Raw genomic sequence first — 19,936 nt, forward strand, 5'->3', positions numbered from 1 at the left:
AAGTGTGTTTTTAATTCAATTTAAATAAATGTAATTAAATTTATTAGTACTTGGAGTACATTTCTATTGACTTCATTTTAAGATATAGACCACGTAGAGACAATACTTCGTTATATCTGTCATTTTACTATGGAAATAATATATCATAGCTGAATCGAACTCGAGACACAATGCGGACGAACTCGTGGGCGTTAACATGTATATGCATCAAAACCTAGAGAATGGTACGATGGTCACTTTTATGTCACTAGATATGGTGCCATAAATTTTATAAAATCATTTAAATGGTACAACGAACATTTTATACGAAATGTAGGCAAAATAAGATTTCATTTCAACTTTCATTTTAACTTTAAGCTATAGTTAAGATGAAATGGTTTATTGTGTTACTAATTATGCTTACCTCGGCGGAGGCACTGCCATGCCCACAGATTATTTTTTAGTTATGGTTTCTCTACCGAAACATATGCTGTGTGTTTCATCATCATCAGCTCACTATACGTCCCCACCGAGGGGCACGGAGCCTACCCTAAGTTGAGGGTGATTAGGCCATAGTCAACCACGCTGGCCAAGTGAGGGTTGGTTGACTTCACACATATCTTTGAATTTCTTCTCAGATATGTGCAGGTTGCATCACGATGTTTTCCTTCACCGTAAGAACGTCGGATAAATGTACATATGTAAATCGGAGATCGAAAGAACACATTGGTACATGGCGGGATTCGAACCCAGGACCTGCAAATTGCAAGTCAAGGGTTTGACCACTGAGCCACCGACGCTCACTGTGTGTGTTTATTTCTGTTTGTTTCAAAGCAAATGAGAGAAATCGTTGATATTGGACAAGATAAATACAGGTTTTAGTAATTGGCAAACATTTTTATATGAATATACAAACTTGATATTCAATATGTTTTACCGTTTAACGGTAAAATGTTTAAGCTTACGACGTTATATTAACACATTTTTAGTTTTTATTTTTGTTACGGTACGAGATTAAATTCCGAACAGATACGCGACATCAAAATATGATATCTATGTGTATTCGTAACGTGGATTTCAACTGACAACTTATTGTCATATCTCTCATTCTATTTGAAAAAAAAACAGAGAAAACCACTTATTATACTTGCACTTGAACTATAGGAAACCACGATAATTATTACAAAATTTAATCATGGGTTTCTGAGACCAAAATCCGTTTGAAACATTGGTATATCCGTTTTGTCAAAGATGATAGGGATGATGAGATGTTTTATCCAGAGATTTTTATCTCAGAAACCAATGGTATTTTGCTATTACGTCCCTAAAAAAGGAAAAACTATTTATCCGTACATTTTCTGTTACCTGGTATTACATTAAAAATTCTTACTATCAATTGATTCATCCGCATTATCGTTGACTTATCGAGAATTTGTCGTAGGTGTTACGCATTGTGATTACTTTGTAGGGGGGGATATTGATATGCACTTTCCGTTCATCCTTTGTGTAGTCAATGAATCGCTATCGGATGTCGCAGACGTCTCGATCCAATACCAACTAAAAAGTTTGTATCGTGATTGTTTATTGTAAAATAAAAAATGTCCCTAACTGGTCATTCTGTTTATAGTTTAATCAGTGATATGTGAACGTCGATAAAGTCGCTAATTTTGTGTTTGATGTGTACACTGAATTGTTATATTTAAAGTGTATTTCGGCGAAAATGGTAATGGAGTCCGCGCAACATAACGGGCGATTTTGGCCCCTATCGCCTCGTTTGTGGCGTCGGAGCAACGAATATACCAAGGTGGTATTCGAACCTAGAAGGCCACCGACATCGCCGTTAGAATTTAGAAAGAACAAAATAGATCTGACCCCGGATTTATTGAGATCCAGGAGTTTCATTAAAGATAGACTGGATCATTTGAATCTCGAGGAGGTGGATGATGAAGATAATCAAATCGATGAGAGGAATCGATGGAGTGTCGACTCGAAGAAACCGCCGATCAAAGAAACGAAAAAAATCGAAGAAGTAGTTAAGCTGAGAACCAAGAAGCAAAGACAGCCGCGACCGAACAGCTTGCAGCTGTTACTCTGCCCTTCCAGTTCGGGGCACTATAGTAGCAACACCTGGAGATATACCAGAGTTCGTTCAAAAAGGTTGGTGTATTTGTTAAAATTGGTGAAGGGGTAATATTTGTTCTTTCTAATATTAACCGAATTAGGATATTCATTAGAAAACAATTCTGCTGGGTCTACGATTGTAACTCCACTACGCTGCAGTAGGCTTTCCTTTGGACCTTCACTTATGATTTTTTTGAGTAAACTCTTCGTTTTGAAGTCGGCTAAAAACCAACAATAAACGCTTTTCCGAAACTTTTTTTTTCTTTACCAATTTATCGGTACTGTCTACTTATCTACAACTCTTCGTTTATTTTCGTATATTAATGTTTCAAAAGTAAATCAGTTGCTTTAATTATAACTTCAGAAATACCTGGAATTTATCTTTCATCTTTAACATTGATTTTAATGTTTCGTTTAATACAATCTATCAATTGCATTGTAGCATGAAATCTGTTGTGAAAGGGAAAGTCGTAGTATAATTAAGATAGCTTATCAATTAAGGCCTATCAGAGTGGCCGGTGATAGTAATTAAGTCGGTTACACTTTCCCCGCTTGTCGTGTCTTGCTCAAGGCGCGGACGGCGCGTGGGCAGCGTGTGGGTGTAAGGGCCACCCTGTCATATTACTCTTGTTGGACCATCGGCCCAGTATATTTCGTAACGTGTTCTCGAAATATGACATTTCTTAATATGACAATAGTTTTCAAGGTTGAATAAATACGCATCAGATATAAAAGTTTTACTTTCCAAGTGAAATAAATAATACAGCGCACGGCAGTGGTAAATTTTAGTACTAATCGATTTGTTGTAAAAAAATGTTTTTACCACTTTCACTGTTTTTTGCAAATCAATCCTTCTTCTTCTTCTTCTTCTTCTTCTTCTTCTTCTTCTTCTTCTTCTTCTTCTTCTTCTTCTTCTTCTTCTTCTTCTTCTTCTTCTTAGCATTTGTTGCATAGGCGGCTCGTTCAAGTGCCGATACGACTTGCCGGGTCGAAGTTCTCGCATCGACTGACCTCATGTTTGCCATTCGTCGCTTTATATAGTCTCTAGAACCGCCGCGATTCGTGAGAAAGTACTTACAGTCCATTGGACGTGACTGAATCTATGTTATTAAAGCTATGTTCAAACATAACGTTCACCGACATTATCATCGCCGAATGCTACACACTATTTGTCAACCATAGACATAGTATGTTATATACTTGAAGACAGTCTCAAAAATGCATTTGATTCTTGTTTTGTTTTATTGTGTGTGTGATTGTTTTGTTGTTTGATTTTATGACAATATTTGTATAGGTCGTGGATATACCCTCGTAGTAGAGTTATGTTTCCTTTAATCATTGTAATAGTTCCATATTTCCTTTTCTTATTCATTTCCTGCTTCTTCAATAGACCGGAATTAATTTATTTCGATGTGACATTGTAGAGCACTTTGTTGTGAACAACTAAGACGGGCGAGCACAGAATCTTGTTTCTCTGATAGACAAATATTGTCATTTTATTTCGATATTCAATTGGTTAAGTTTACATTCCGAACAGTTTTTAAAACATTCACGGCTAGGAACAACTTAAGGCCACGTTTTACAAATAACTATCATATGTAAACAGAGAAGACTTGCTATGTTAAGCAATACATTACCTACTATTTTAATTTTTTTTTTTGGAAGGTAAGGTGTGGTGGTTTCGCACATGGTGACTAATTGACCGTCGATAGGAATCGGCCGGTTGTCGCTTAAATTTGGATTGTTAAAGGACATGTACTGGGTCTTTGCAACACTCAACACAAGACCACCGGTCTGCAACTGGTGTTTCCAATTCAGGAGTGCCTCTTGTAACTTTGGTTGGCTCTCGGCGCAGATAGCTATATCATCTGCATAGATGAAGGTCCACTCAGCTGAAGTTTGCGCTGCCTCGGTGAGCGAATCCAGAACTACGCAAAACAGAAAGGGACTAAGTACAGAGCCTTGGTGCACGCCTTCTGTGACCGCTATCGGTTTCTCCAAATCGCTATCGGTTTCTCCAAATCGCTATCGGGTTATTCCAAATTCTATCACAAGTATATAGAGATAGAGTTCAATTTTGTCAAATGTTACGATATTTTTGCACACCTTGACTGCTTCGTTACTTATGACGCTGTGGCTGCTACGATATTTATGGGCACCTTGCATGTACACATATATTTGACGCTGTGTATGTACCGATGTATTTGAGCAGGGTGAATGTATCTATTAATTGAGGACTTTTGTTGTACCGATATAATTGATTACTTTTGGTGTACCTATATATTTGCATATCTTGTCTGTTACGATCTATATGACGCTGACTGTACAATTTGCGGTAACTGGTTTTAGACATTGTCACCTTTCACCGTTTTCAATGTAACAAAATATCCTTTTTTTAATTATAATTTGGGCAATGTAATGTAATTATGATTTTGCGTAGGTATGCATGGTGCAACGCTGGTCAATAAAAGTTTGGTAGCGTTGCAAGTGTTAGCATGTGACACACTTAGGTAAATCTTTTAACCTTTTAAGTGCTTTGGATTTGGAAAATAACACAACGATCCGATGGTTCATTATTACGTATTATGAATATCTTTGCGTGTGCAACAGTAATTATTAATAAATTAATATTTTAGGTTAGTACTGAGCGTAGTGACATGATTCAGTAACCCCTGAAGATAACCACCTAACATGTCTGGGGTGACTGCAATGGGATACAAAAACAGACTTTACTATAAAGTAATAAGATATATATTTGTACTAAGTTCAATATAATTTGTGTGCCAAAATATTGTTATTCTGTTTCTTGACCGGCCTTTACACTAATCAATCTTATATATAAAATTCTCGTGTCACAATTTTCGTTCTCATACTCCTCCGAAACGGCTTGACCGATTCTCATGAAATTTTGTGAGCATATTGAGCAGGTCTGAGAATCGGCCAACATCTATTTTTAATCCCGCGCGGACGGTGTCGCGGGCGATAGCTAGTTAGTGTATAGTATAGTACAGCTATTTTATTTTTTTTAATTATTATGAATTAAGATTATAATACAGATGTTATGGTGTGGCACAGAGTAATGTTATTACCTCTACATTATCGGTACGTAATTGACTTACGGCGAGTTAATTACTCTGTGGTAGGTACTGGGTTGGCTAATTGTTTCATTATTAACGCACCACTTCCACGGACACTTTACTGCCTGCGTTCTTAATTGATGATTGCTTAATTGAAATGTGTTCAATTCTTAACTCGTTAATTTTGTTTTAGTGAAAAATTAGGTTCTTGTAATCGTTTATTCGATTTAGGTGTTTTATTTATTATCGATATTAAAATCGCGTGAAGTCTTTCAACTTTTGCGGTTTTTTTTTTACAACACAGGTAAAGTTGCCAGGACTATTTCCCCAACGAATTCTTCTTTTCTTCTTATTTTATTTAATTCTAAATTTAAAATACTAGTAATAAATTAGCTTATTCCTAGACCATTAGACCATTGTTGATTTTTAAAGTAAGTTCTTACACTGTAGTAAAATATTTGGGAGTCCTCATAGACGAAAAATTAACTTTTAAAGACCACATTGAATCGCTTTCCTCTCGAGTCCGAAGAGTTATTGGTATCATGAGAAAACTACGAGATGTAAGCAGTTTAGATATTTTAAAAAGCATATACTCTGCGTTGTGCCAATCTCTTCTGACATATTGCATAACTTGCTGGGGTTCTGCGAGTGCTACCAATATGATCCGAATTGAAAGAGCTCAACGTTCCGTCTTAAAAGTTATGCTGCGAAAACCTTTTCGGTACCCCACCAAAGATCTATACAGAGATTCTGACACTCTTACCGTAAGGCAATTATACGTGTACAAAACTGTGATGATGGTTCATAAAAGTTTGCTTGGATTCGCTGAACACAAAAGTAGGTTGTCTCGCAGAGTCTACCTTTTACCTATGCCATCAGTTAAATCCTACTTCGCACAACGCACGGGCTCCTTTATTCAATTTCATATTTATAACTCTGTAGTTAAACGCTGCGACTTGTTAGAAAAATCCCTACCACAAGCCAAATCTACCTTACTGAAGTGGCTGCTAACTTTAAATTATAATGATACTGAGAATCTTTTGAAGATACAATCCTAGAGCCTTTAACATATTTATCTCTTATCAATTTATATATCCGTACATACACATTTATATTATATATTTAACTTAAGTTTTTCTTCTTTTCATTAGCTTAAATTTTGTTTTTTATTATATGTATACCGGAGTAACTGAATTGTTAAATGCTAAAGTGTCGTGAGTGTGGGTTTTGTAATTTTGTGGACTGAATATTATATACTTATCTGAATATCGGTGCCCACGATACAGGCATTGCCTAGTGTGGGCATCACTAGATTATCCAAATTAACCATAAATGGTAACTTAGGTCTAATTTAATTTCTTAGTTATGTGCAATTTTATTATGTTAGTTATTAAAAAAAAAAAAAAACACTAGCTTTAGTTTTCCAATTTCCTATGCTTATCCTTATTTTTTGTATATCGAATATTTATAGATAGCAATAGTCATATTATTTGACACATGCAGGTCATTTCCCCATATCAAATAAAACAATCGATGTAATAAATTCTGCCGCGTCTATAAAACTGTGTGTCCAAACATGAAGGCATAACAGCAACACAGGGGAGCCCCAAATCCGCCATTATTTTGATGGTCGGTCTTGCTGATTCATAACTCTGCATTCCTCGACAGGCGCCTCCAGCCTACGTCGCCTAATAAGCTGTCAAATGCTGACATCACTTCGCATCGTCACTGTCTGACAGTTTTGTTTTTAAATCAACCAGTGTTCTTATTTTGAACACGCAACAGACAATATAACGTCAATTTAATTTAATTTTTTTTTGGTATGTAATGCCGGCTTCATTTTCCCACTAAATCTAAAAATCAAGTTAAAATAATTTAACAACATGACAAACTAACAATTATTTTATAGTATAATTGTTGAAGTATGCCGCTATGAAAACTTGCACTAATTTATTTCACAAACTCATAAACATACTCCAAACAAAACCTCTATTACGAAAGAAATCACTCATGCTTTATTTATAAAAAAAATATAAAAGATTCAATATAATCCATGTACCCATGACATAAAATTATTGAAACATCGCTTGTCTTAAGCGCGCCAAAATCGATGATGGACCACAGCGCCATGTTGAATATTCAACGCGGGCGTTTATTGTTATTATCTGCATTGAACGCTCGCCGCAGACACCACAGAGATTTATTCAGTTTTTTTAATGCCGTTATTTTCGGCCAGTATCGACAGATTTTTAATTTATGTATTCGATTATTGTCGATTAAGATGTATCGCTTGAATTAAAAATAATATGCGTGGTGAAAGATTGATGTTTCATTACGATTAATTTTTTTACTTAATTGCAGTTTTTTTTTTAATTTATAGATTTGTTGCTACTAGGTAAATGAACTAGTGACCAACTTTCAATAGGAAATATAGGTAATAGTTACTATTGTAAAACAAATTATTGTTAACTATATATCACACGCGACTCCGTCCGCGCGTAATTTAAAAAAAACATAATTATTAGCCTATGTCTTCTTCCACACTATGTTATACATCTATGCCAAGTTTCAGCGATATCATTCCAGCTGTTTATATGGAACAAAACAAAAGAGCTGTTTTGGGGTTTTCTCGGCAAATGTTCGAATTTTTGTCACCTTTTAAACCTTCCTTAGACCTCCACGAACATTTCAAGACCAAGATAAGATAAATCCGTTCAGCCATTCTCGAGTTTCAGCGAGACTATCGAATAGCAATCGATAGATAGAAGATAGAATATTTGACAATTTACGTAGGAGCTATCGATTTATTTATTTGTGACGATGACCAGATGTATAAGAGGGAGATATCTACTATATGTTACGAGTATTATCCTATCTTTGGTGTATGATGTCAACTTAACAATTGTTATGCAATAGTTATTCTTGTGTGCGTACAATCAAAGAATTCGTCAATACACGACCTTACAGAATATATTATTCAGAGATAAACGTTAACTTCGCCCACGTATTGAACTGTGGCGTTAGAAATGTTCCCACGTTGCCATACCCCAATGTTTATGTTATAATTGTGTTTCCACTGCCGAAACAGGTACAAAAACATTGTCTTATTAATGTAAAGTAGAGATAACAAAATATAAAAATATCAGTATTTCAAGAATATTATAAATACTTTTAAACTACGAAGAGCGTCGGTGGCTCAGGGGTTAACCACTTGACTTGTAACCTGGAGATACTGGGTTTGAATCCCGCCATGTACCAATATAATTTTCGAATTACATATATACATTTATTTGACGTTTCTTACGGTGTAAACATCGAGATGAAACCTGTACATATCGGCAAAAGAAATTTCAAAAATATGTGTGAATTCCCGGGAGTCAAAGCCAGCTCGCCACCCATCATATTCCTTCTCCCGAAATGGCGAAAAGTGGATTGCTGAGGTTAGTTTGGCCACGCCAAATGGAGATCCGTTGTCTCTGCCTACCCCTCTGTGTTACAAGCGTGAGTTGTATTAATATGAATACTTTATCCATCTCGAAATTTATCAATCAATACAATGTAAACGCAATACCTAACCTATGTAATAAATATTTATTTATTCATATTATTACACTTACTGCAAGTAGGTCAGTACTTCGTATTGTAGTTTTGCGACACAGGGGAATAATCGCATATAATCGTGCTGGGTCATCGACATGTCGACTCTATGATCTATATTATAATAGCTGTTTATGTATATTGTATATTACAATACTGTTATTCTCACGTGCGTAAATACGTGCTAATACAACGACCTCTTTGGGAAAACTGTTGTGAAACACATAGATCGTGTTATGTTTTATCTAGAAATGGTATTATTTATCATATTGTTTATTCGTAAATATTAAATTATTATAAATATTCAATATTTGAGCGTCGGTGGCTCATGGGGTCAAGCACTTGACTTGCAATCTGCAGGTCCTTGGTTAGAATCCCGCCATGTACCAATGTGTTTTTCGATTTCCGATTTACATATGTACATTTATCCGACTTTCTTACGGTGAAGGAAAACATCGTGATGCAACCTGCACATATCTGAGTAGAAATTCAAAGATATGTGTGAAGTCAACCAACCCGCACTTGGCCAGCGTGGTTGACTATGGCCTAATCACACTTAACTTAGGGTAGGCTCCGTGCCCCTTTGGTGGGGACGTATAGTGAGCTAATGGTGATGATTAAATTGTGCTTATATAATGTATCATATATATATATGTCAATATATAATGTATTAATATAATATTAGGTATAGTATATTCATTGCCTTGTCTATTGTTTTATAAGTCTTTGTTTATTGCAACCTAAGGGTGCGTCTACATGCGGAGAAAGGGCGTTGTGCTACGCATTTTCGACACATTCACCAGATGTTGTGGCCCTAGTATTCAATTTAATAGTTATCTAGGGGGTGTTCAAATTTGCTGATTTTTTATTACGGTCAGTTTCCATTCTGTATTTTGTACGATAACCTTAGATATTTGGCTTACTCATTTACAAAATTGGAAACTTTATTGGTCGGGAGAATTAATAAATTCTAACTGTCCGGAAGTTATGAACGGTAAATTATCAATTCCATCTCTTGCCAACATCTTGGCATCCCTTTCTAGTCTATTAGGAAAAATAAAGACAACACTATTTTTTTTCTTTGTTCACCCATTTGGTATGACAGTCGTAAATCTAATTGATATTTTAATTTTAACAAATGACAATAGCGCTTTTTGAATACAACATTCCGCCACACGCACGACTAATCAGCAAATTACAGTTGCACAAACTATCGCCCCTATTGTCCAAGGAATAGGGGTCATTACCCGCTAATAAATATTCTATTTATGATTCAAAGAGCATCCAGGTATGATTGTGTCCAAGACCTAGTTAGGTTATAACAATAGTCCCACGTGTCTAGACTTGCTGCGGTATTGGCTTATGTCCAGAATGTCGTAAAATCTTTATTGAATAGCATATTTCAACTGTGGATAGAACTGAAATGCTGTTTATTGACCTTTTTATGTTCAATGACCTCGATCTGTCAGCAAACACTACTAAAATACAGATTCAAAACAATGAATCCAGATACAGATGAAAAATCTATTTTATTAAAAAAAATATCCGTTTTTCTAACACTATTTTTTTCGTTTTAAAACTATGACGTCATAGAAACGGGCTACAATCTCCTTTGCAACACATTATAACTATTTAGTATTAGATTATTATAAATGCGAATGTTTAGATGGATGGATGGAGGATGAATGGATAGATGTTTGATGGTATTAGTAAGTTGGAAAGGATCCCGCTGAAATTTGGCATACAGAACATAGTCTGGATGAACACATAGACTACTAACAATGTTTTTTTGGCTACAGCTAGTATAATATAATCTTTTTTAAGCTTGCTTTTGCTTGTTTTTTTACTCTTTATTAGTTTACAAGCTTAATAAGCATAGAAAGCAAAGTAACGTGCATGATTGAATAAAAACAAATGAAAGATATTCATAAGTATGCAAGCGTTCAACAACCCTTTGTTAGCGTTGCGTATACCAAATATATTTAGCTGCGCTTTAATGCGGGGGTGGCGACGCACGGTGCATTTGCATGCGCCGAATGTCCAATCGATGCGTGTAGGGTTGCAGGGGGTTGGCGGTGGGCTGGGTTGGGGGTTGAACAGCCCTGCGGTCAACGGCCAACAGCCAGATCCGTCTGTGAATAATTAAAGACATACAAGAGGCAAATGGAAGCTATTAGCGATACGTATTGATTGAAAATTCTAATTAATTTGAATTGTGTGATGTATAAAGTATGTAATTAGTGTGCGCTTAAATAAAAATGTATGTAGCAAATCTAATCGTGTGTTTTCTTAATTTAAAAACATACTGTATAAAAATGTGACAATGGAAACATACCTCCGATGAAATCAAATGAATATAATAAATCTTTTTAAACGAGACGATTTTTTTTTATGAACGTATTACAGCCAAGGCGCTGTAAAATAGTGTTCCCAGTTTCAAGATGGACGCGCAAACCTAATTTTCCAGTGTCTTGCCGTAACAAAATAACATTACGTTCACTGTGTCGGCTGTCGGATAGCAGGGGCGTTAGGGTTGCCACTTGTACTTTTTATTTAATTCAATAGTTTTCATCATAACCAGCTCACTATACCTCCCCATGAAGGGCTACCAACCCTAAGTTAGGGGTGTCTAGACTGTAGTCATTCGGTAACGGAAAACATCGTGATGCAACCTGCACATATCTGCAAAATTCAATGACATTTGTTAAGTCAACCCGCACTGGGCCAGCGTGGTTTACACAAAAAAATTCTATATCATTGGAAATATGCAAAATTTCTTTATAGTTTTACTTACTTCAAATTTATCGTGGTATTATTATTTATTAACAAAGAGATGTATTTAACAAACATGTATTTAAGCAGTGAAAACTCATGTTTAAAAACATATGAAAGGATAGTATAATCAAGAGGCAATCGATAACATTAGTCATTCTATAATAAGACTAAGGTCAAATGTTTTGTAATAAATGCATTTAAACAAACATATAGTTTATATTATTAACTGTAAAGTAAATAAATAAATAAATAAACATATAAAATCATGATTAACTTCATTTTTTATAATAAGTTCTGTTTCTTGTAGTCTTTTGAAATATACGCACGTATTAGAGTGATGTCTTCGATTTACGTTTCACCGTTTTTAGAACATACTGGCTGCATATGGTAAGAATGCACTGACATTTTTGTTCTTTAAAAAAAAGTAAATAAACCCTTTGTCTTTTAGATTGTCTAAAAATTTTCACATTTCGAAATAGCGGTCTCCCGGGACTTCGTCTAGTGAATATTCTTAATTTGAAAAACTGCAACAGCTACTTTCTACGTCTGTGCTAAATTATTACCGAAATCCGTTGAGCCGTTCCGGATATACCATCTAACAAACATCCATCCATCCATCTATCGTTCAAACATTCGCATTTATAATATTAGTAAATAGTAAGATTGTTTGTATATCATTCCTTGATATTAGTTTTCTGTCGGTCAAACCTTATGTTTCCATTGCCGAAAAATTTTAACAAAAATATAATATATTGCCATCTCCTTCATTGCCGTTGATTTAAGATAACATGTTTCTGAAGAAATGTATCGACATTTGAAATTCGCAGTAAGATAAAATATCTAATACACAATGAGAGATAGATAAAAATATCACAATAAACATTTCCACAGTGGCTGTTCGGAATTAGGATCAGTCTCGATGCTACGGGAACCTTTGAATGGGAAATGATCGGGAAACAAATAGAAAATTGCTCTACAGTATCGAATGACTTTAACATTTATTTTACTCGTTAAGGTTTGATTTGTTTCGGAATAAAGATCATTTCAAGAATTTAGACATAATTTCAAGCAATAAAATGTTCTATGTTTTTTAAAGTCTTTGGTCTTTAGTTTCTTATGACGAAATATGGATGTTAAATGTAACGTTTTTTAAAACACCTGCTATCCTGCTAATGATTTAAATGATTCTTGTTATATAATTATGTTAATTGTATATAAGTTAATTAGGTGGTTAACACCTCCCTAATTCAACCTACAGCATACCGAACCTAAAGTTACACAAGACCGAATCATAAGAGAGCTGCTATAGTTTAGTCATTGTATTCAGAAGAATTGGATATCTTAGTTTAGTTGTTAATATTTTTGTTTTTGTTACAGCCATGAGCCGGAGGGTGGCGGCCGCTGCGGCGAAGGCCCGCTAGCGCGCGCCATGCAGCCAGCGCCGCCTGGTGGCTCGCCCAAGCGACAGCCCGCCACTGCGCCCGCGCATGGTACGTATACTACGTAATTTGAATTACTAAAAATCCCTAAAGATCCACATAGATAAAACAAAAACTGTTGTTCATGTGTTTCCCGTTACCATTACCTTTGGAATATTGTTCCTTTTTTTACTACCAGATAGATGCAGTCTAGATCATCGGCTGATGGCGCTTTTGATAAGTCTAGTAAAAATAATTAAATTGGAACATTGGAAGTTCAATTATCTGTTTAATTCGCACAAGAGTTATTCGAGTAGCTGAAATTAAAATGAGCGTTGAATGTTCGTCGATATTTTAATTGGCGATAGGCTACGCTTTTGTTTCCGACCACTCGACGTCACCGGAACAAATGCCGCTTATCTCTTTGTCTGTGAAAACATTGTTAATTCTATTCGAATTAATGTGAGTTTACACTGTGGTAATTCTTTTATAAGACTATACTTTTGTTAATAATTTATGGCTTAAAAGATGTAAATATACTGAATATTTTATATTTTTATAACACACATTTCTTCTATAATTATTATTATAACAATCTTTAAAATGTCTTGACAGTATTCTTATACAATTTAAGAAATATAATTGATAATTTATTGTCTTGGTAGAGTTTTGAACAATCCGCCAATTATCTTGCTACCCCTAGGGATGTCCTCGTTTCCGGTCAATGGTCGGTAATGAAGCGGGAACGGAGGCAACCCTAACGAGTACACTTCAAGTCAACTTTCGTATTACTTGATATATTTTTGAAACGGACTTAATGATCGACACAAAAAAGAAATATTGTCGGTTTGTTTACATTTTTTTATATTTTTAATTTGCAAATGAGCGAGCGGCCACATGAAATCGCTGAAATAGCGATGTGACCGTTGCCCATAGACATACGCAATTGCATATGCGTTGCCTACCTTTAATCGACGGAGGAGAAGATGCACAGAAAGAAAATATTTTCCCTTCCCATGTATCCTCTCATCCGGAAAGTCCTCTTCCACTTCCCATCCTTTCCTTATAAGAAAAAGGGTGGGAAGGGAAAGACGACTAAATATGGCCTCCGGGACGCACATCAGACTGCACGCGGAATTGCTTCCACTTCACGCCTGTCTTCTATATGGTCGTGGTATTTCACCGGACGAGCCAGGCCAATTCGTGCGAAGATGTTAAAGCGGGCTCTACCACTGTTAATTTAGTTTTGCAGACAGAGTTGCGGGCAAAAGCTAGTAATATAATATATGTATACATAGTAGCTATGTATTAAATGCAGATGATTAGTTCCGTGTTACATTACGAGCAACAAACCAATTAATTTGTCTGTTCATTGATCCGGCAAATAACATTTACTATTTACTTGATATAGATGTGAATATGTCATAGACTAATATAATAATCTATGTCAAAACAATACTGAGTATTTGAAAAGTAAATGCATTTGTCAGGCTAATTTTTAAGGAAGGTAAATGCACTTTTATATTTGCCTTCTAATAGATCCTTATTTATAATTGGTTAGTAATTTACTTGCATAATCAAAATTTCACTTACTGACACACTATGTACTTAGTATTATTTAAACTTTCGTGAGACATTATAATAAACTTATATAAAAACGGTAAAACACTCACGTCCCTGTCTGAGTGACCACCGGACAAATATAGGTGAGTGTTTAGCCGTTTTTATATAAGTTTATGCACTTAAGGTAATAATCAATGATGAATTAGTATGAGAAATACATTGAAGTGCTTAAGTGTGTTATAAACGTCTCTGAGTATTACAGTTAAGTTAGTAAATATTTTGTCGTCCGCGACTTCGTCCGCGCAGATTAAAAAATAAACTTAATAAGTAGCCTTTGTGTTCTGTCCTCTGTCAGACTGAGTTCTACATCTATACCAAATTACAGCGAGTTCCGTTCTGAACATACCTTGTAACAAACATCCATTTATCCATCTTAACATTCGCATTTATAATAATCGTAAAATAGAAAGATAAAATACTTATGATTTACAATATTCATGTTAAGGTTATTTGGCGGAATAGTAATTATGTTTTTTATATCTCGTTTTCGTTTTGTACGTCTACAAGCCATCCTTCCGAGAATTGATTTCGTTTTAACTAAAAAAGAACTTTTTGTTATCTTACTTTTTCACGAGTTAGATAAAGGAGGCTATAAAATTGAATCTACTTCTTCTGAGGTTTTAGTGTGTAAATCTAATATAAGGTTAAAGATATAGTCATAGTAAAGGTGAGCTTTCACAGCAAAAATAGTGCAATGCATTATGAACCCTCCTCATTCTGTTTCGATGTACTTATGCGCGATGGTAACAAAGGTCTTTGTACATTTCTTGCGGCAGTAAAAACCGACTGTTTCAAAAACAATTTTCAACGCTAAGCAACCTTGCTTTTATTTTAGGCACACAACGTATACTCGTTTTCCTTAAAATTGTGTAATGTTCCGCATGTCAATTTTATTTACTAGACAATTATGAAGGCAAACAACGAAGGTTTCGTTTGAAAATGTATGAACTGTTTTGTTAGAATAGAGACAAGTTTTAAGAACAGATTTTTACTGGTAGATATAAATATTATAGATCAGCTATCGCCCGCGACCTCGTCCGTGCACTATAAAAAAAACTTAATTAGTAGCCTATTTGTTCTTCCAGACTTTGTTCTACATCTATGTTAAATTTCAGCAACCCATACAGCCGTTTTCGAGATACCTTCAAACAAACATCCATCCATCCATCTAAACATTTGTAATATTAGTAAGATTCAGAATGGATTCAAAAGACTGGCTCATAAGATATAGCGCAAGCTAGTGCATGAGCCAAAGGACTTTTTTGGTACTTTTTTTTGTGTTTCAATAAAGATATTGAATTTTGAATCTATCACAAACCGTGAATAAAATATAGACCAGTGGCGTAGATACATAACGACTCTTTTTCATGACCTCTAACTTAACGCAAATGAATGTGTTTAGCGTTGCGTTTAACCTCATCACTATGTATAGTGACATCCAAGATTTATGGCGGCTCGTAATTAACTGCGATCTCATGTCAAACTATGTGGGGTATCAGCTGGGTCTACTGCTGGTGCAGGAAAGCGTTCCTGAGTCCCTCTGTAGCCGATGCTAATAATATTGGTCTTTGCAGCCTCAGGAACGGTATTCCGAGCTTCAATAAAGTTTGAATGGTATTATACAGTTGTGCATTATACGTCTTTATAAATATGTCAGGGTTGTCATTGAGTTTTGTAGTGGTATCACCATATATGTACACGTTCTGACTAAATGTATGTAAGTTACTAGGTGTGATTAAATGATTTGATTAGTATAAAATGTGTAACTAAGCTAATGTGATTTAATATTGACATTTATTTTACACTAGCTGTCGCCCGCGACTACGTCCGCCCGAATTAAAAAAAAAACTTAATTATGTGTTCTTGCAGACTATGCTTTACATCTATGCATAATTTTAGTGAGATCCATGCAGCCGTTCTGATACCTTTAAAGAAACATCCATCCATCCAAACATTGCATTTATAATATTAGTAAGATTTCATAAACAATCAATATACATATCAAGATTTAATTTTTTTTTTGTGAAACTTTAGTAAGAAGTTAATCTTTCGTTTGCGTTAACATCTATGTTACAGATATGGCCAGGTTTCATCACGAAAATATCAAAGTGGGGTCAGCGATATTTTAGACTAAAAGGAAAATCCTACACACCTTTTCTTTTACTCTTTCCAGGCGCGGCGGGCGACCAGTCAACGCTAAAGGTGCATTTGCCCAATGGCGGGTTCAACGTGGTGCGTGCGTCTCCCGAGGAGGACGTGCGCTCTGTGTTACGGCTACTGGCGGCGCGACTTGCCGCTGGTGACCGATTGTACGCGTCATGCTATGCGTTAAGAGCCAGGCGGCTTACTACTGGCAAGGTACTACATAGTTATATCATATTGTTTTATACAGGCTGTTCATACTTTCCACGTGCAAATTAAAGAGGCTCCAGCGGTTAACTTCCTTCTTGAGGACGGCGTCAGTTAGGAAATTTCTACAATGACATTTACTTTCTACTAGCTGTCCACGACTCCGTCCGCGCAGAATAAAAAAACACAGTGATTCTGGGTTCCGTTTTTTCCTTTCGAGGTACAGAACTCTAAAAATGAGTAGCTTATATGTTCTTCCATGCTAAGCTCTCCATCTATACCAAATATCATCGAGATCCGTTGAGCAGTTCTGCAGAAACCTCCTAACAAACATCCATACATCCAAAAATTCGCATTTATAATATTAGTAAAATTTTGCGTGTTCGTTGTGACATAATTTACTATATACCATTGTTTTTTCGCAGATCCGATGGATCCACCAGGACACAGCGGTGTCGGAGCTAGCGGCGCGCTGGCCGGCCAGCGAATGGCGGCTGGAATTGCGCGTGCGCTACTTGCCCGCAAACCTGCGCGATCTGTGCGACGCGGACCGTGTCACATTCCATTATTACTACGACCAGGTACACTTGACACTTGGAATATACACTGATGTATACTAATTGAGATATTCCAAAACCAAAATAGCACATCGCAATATGTGATCTTTTTAACTTATTTCGCGAAAATTGTGAGATAAAGTGTTTTTTTTTTAATAATTAATAGTATAATATGAGAACTGTTTTACCATAAATATTTTAGTATTCTAGAGTTTTTTTCTATTATCAAATTTCTGGATGAGAGTCTGGTATAGATTTAAAACCAAAAACTAATCTTCATCGAATTATTAATTTTCAGGTGCGACATGACTACCTCAACGCCAACCATCCTATGGTGGATCAGGACTTGGCGATACAAATATGTTGTTTAGAAATAAAGTAAGTTATTTAACTTAAGTTTGCATGTATGTATGACTGTACAACCTAACTCCAAAATGACTTAATAAATCTGAAAAGAACAGTGAGAGTTTAACAGCATAGTATAGATGTTTTTACCAATTTAATATTACCTGGACTAGATAACTCTCAGGGTCAGTGTGATCGTGGGGCAACTATTTTTATATTATTTGTGGCATTCGTTGCGTTATATTTAGCTCGTTCACGTACCGACAAGTGCTACCGGTCCAAAGGTCTAACATCAACTGACGTCCCCTCTCTCCTTCATGTACTTATGGCGTTTACGCTCGAGACAAACAACACTAAATTTATGCATACACTACATCATTGTTTCCAGATATTTCTGCAAAGATATGCAGATATCGTTAGACAAGAAGTCAAACATAGAGTACTTAGAGAAGGAGTTTGGACTACACAAGTTCCTGCCCAAGTCTGTGCTCGATGCTATCAAACCCAAAGTTCTCAAGAAGGCCATACAACAGCAATTCAAAAAGGTATTTTGAAACTTCTTTCGCACCATCTCACCATAAAGAATTCTGATTAAATATGCGTTTTTAGTTCTGATGAAAATTCCGTTTTTTTTAAATTCAATTTCGTAAATGATCGACAGCCGCCACAAAATGGCGGAGGATATTTTTACAAAACCAATCCATGGGTATCGAATGGAAATGCTTGACTAGTCGAATGCAATCCATTATGAATAATTCTAAGATTTACTTAATCATGTTTTTATATTCCAGGTGGCCAATCTGAGTGATGTGGAGTGCATGTTGCGGTACGTGGAGACGATGCACACGCACTACGGCTACGATCGCGAGACATTCACCGCGGCTCTCGGCGGGGGCTGGGCTATACCTGTCGAGCTCGCTATTGGACCTGATATTGGTATGATTATATTACAATTGTATGGATGACCAGTTAACATTGACCTTTCAAGTAGGTCAACTAACAGTGGGTTTCTGATAACAGAATCGCTGTTTAAATTACATTGTTATCTCTGCTTTGTCAAAGATAATGACAGGGATGATTATATGTTTTATATCTCTATATAAATTATGATATAAAAAAATCTCTATTTTGGTCTCAGAAACCAACGGTTAATGGAGTAATAATTGAAGCTTGGTACTATTGTAACTTTTATTCAGCTCCTAAATACCTATGCAATGTGATATTGATTTATGTTGTTGGATTAGAACGGGTTTAGCATCATGTTTGTTAATTTCAGACATATCATACGTGTCCCACAAGGCAGGAGAGCCGCCCACGTACACCAAGATAGCCTCCTTCAGTGACATCGTCGCGCTCCACACTCTCAAGTCTAACTGCACGCAGCAGTCACAGACACAGGTCACTTTCTATTAAGTATATTACATTTCAGATATCTCGCTGGCTCAGGACATAGTAGGAGTCTTGGAAAATTGCCTTTTGCTCACATTAAATGTCAGCATGATCAAGACTGGAAGTAGAACTGAATATACAAAATATATACAAAAAATACTTTATTTTATATACAAAGTAATCTGTTGACTGTTGTCATGGCAACGACTATTGTCAAATTTAATTAAAAAATAAGTAATTTTTTAAGATTTTCCTAAAAATAAAAAAGGAATACTTTTTTAATTTTTATGCAGGGGAAGGCACTGCACAACGCACATAATTTTGAGCCGTCAAGATATTTGAATAGAAATATACTAAGTTGAATAATGTAGAATAACGCCATCTAGTTTAAATTTAAGGAATGTGTTTAACTACAAATTGTCTTTGCAGAGTGGTTCGTGTGGTAAGGGAGCGCTGCAGTTAAGAGTAAAGGGCGCCACAGAGACCCTCACTATTATGTGCAGCACTGTGGAGGTAACTACATCATTAATTAATTAAAAAAAAAAAACAACTTATAGTTAATATATTTGGCAAGGTTGAATTTATTATCAAAAACATAAGTAACACAAATAGAGTTTTATTAAATCAGCAGTACGAAAACTTTAACATTAAAAAAAGAACTTTTCCTTACGTGTCAGAGGCTTAATTTTGCACCTATTTATATTCC

The 19,936-nt window shown here is 35.6% G+C and overlaps 1 protein-coding gene across 6 annotated transcripts in view; it reads left to right on the plus strand.

The window, feature by feature from the left end:
- Window positions 1-19,936, plus strand: part of Fak (protein tyrosine kinase 2 Fak) — a 128,310-nt gene that overhangs the window by 97,333 nt on the left and 11,041 nt on the right. For 3 of the 6 annotated variants that reach the window (XM_013326393.1, XM_013326385.1, XM_013326380.1), the window contains 8 exons: window positions 12,927-13,039; window positions 16,764-16,948; window positions 17,365-17,520; window positions 17,795-17,874; window positions 18,230-18,386; window positions 18,633-18,777; window positions 19,118-19,239; window positions 19,660-19,743. In XM_013326393.1, the coding sequence (XP_013181847.1) occupies window positions 12,927-13,039; window positions 16,764-16,948; window positions 17,365-17,520; window positions 17,795-17,874; window positions 18,230-18,386; window positions 18,633-18,777; window positions 19,118-19,239; window positions 19,660-19,743 (1,042 nt within the window). Of the gene's footprint in view, window positions 1-1,420; window positions 2,137-12,926; window positions 13,040-16,763; window positions 16,949-17,364; window positions 17,521-17,794; window positions 17,875-18,229; window positions 18,387-18,632; window positions 18,778-19,117; window positions 19,240-19,659; window positions 19,744-19,936 lie in introns of those variants that run through there. The other 3 variants (XM_013326365.1, XM_013326357.1, XM_013326373.1) reach the window with 3 other exon arrangements.

The sequence above is a fragment of the Papilio xuthus genome, unplaced genomic scaffold (assembly GCF_000836235.2).
Source record: "Papilio xuthus unplaced genomic scaffold, Pxut_1.1 DF829758.1, whole genome shotgun sequence".
NCBI lineage: Eukaryota > Metazoa > Arthropoda > Insecta > Lepidoptera > Papilionidae > Papilio > Papilio xuthus.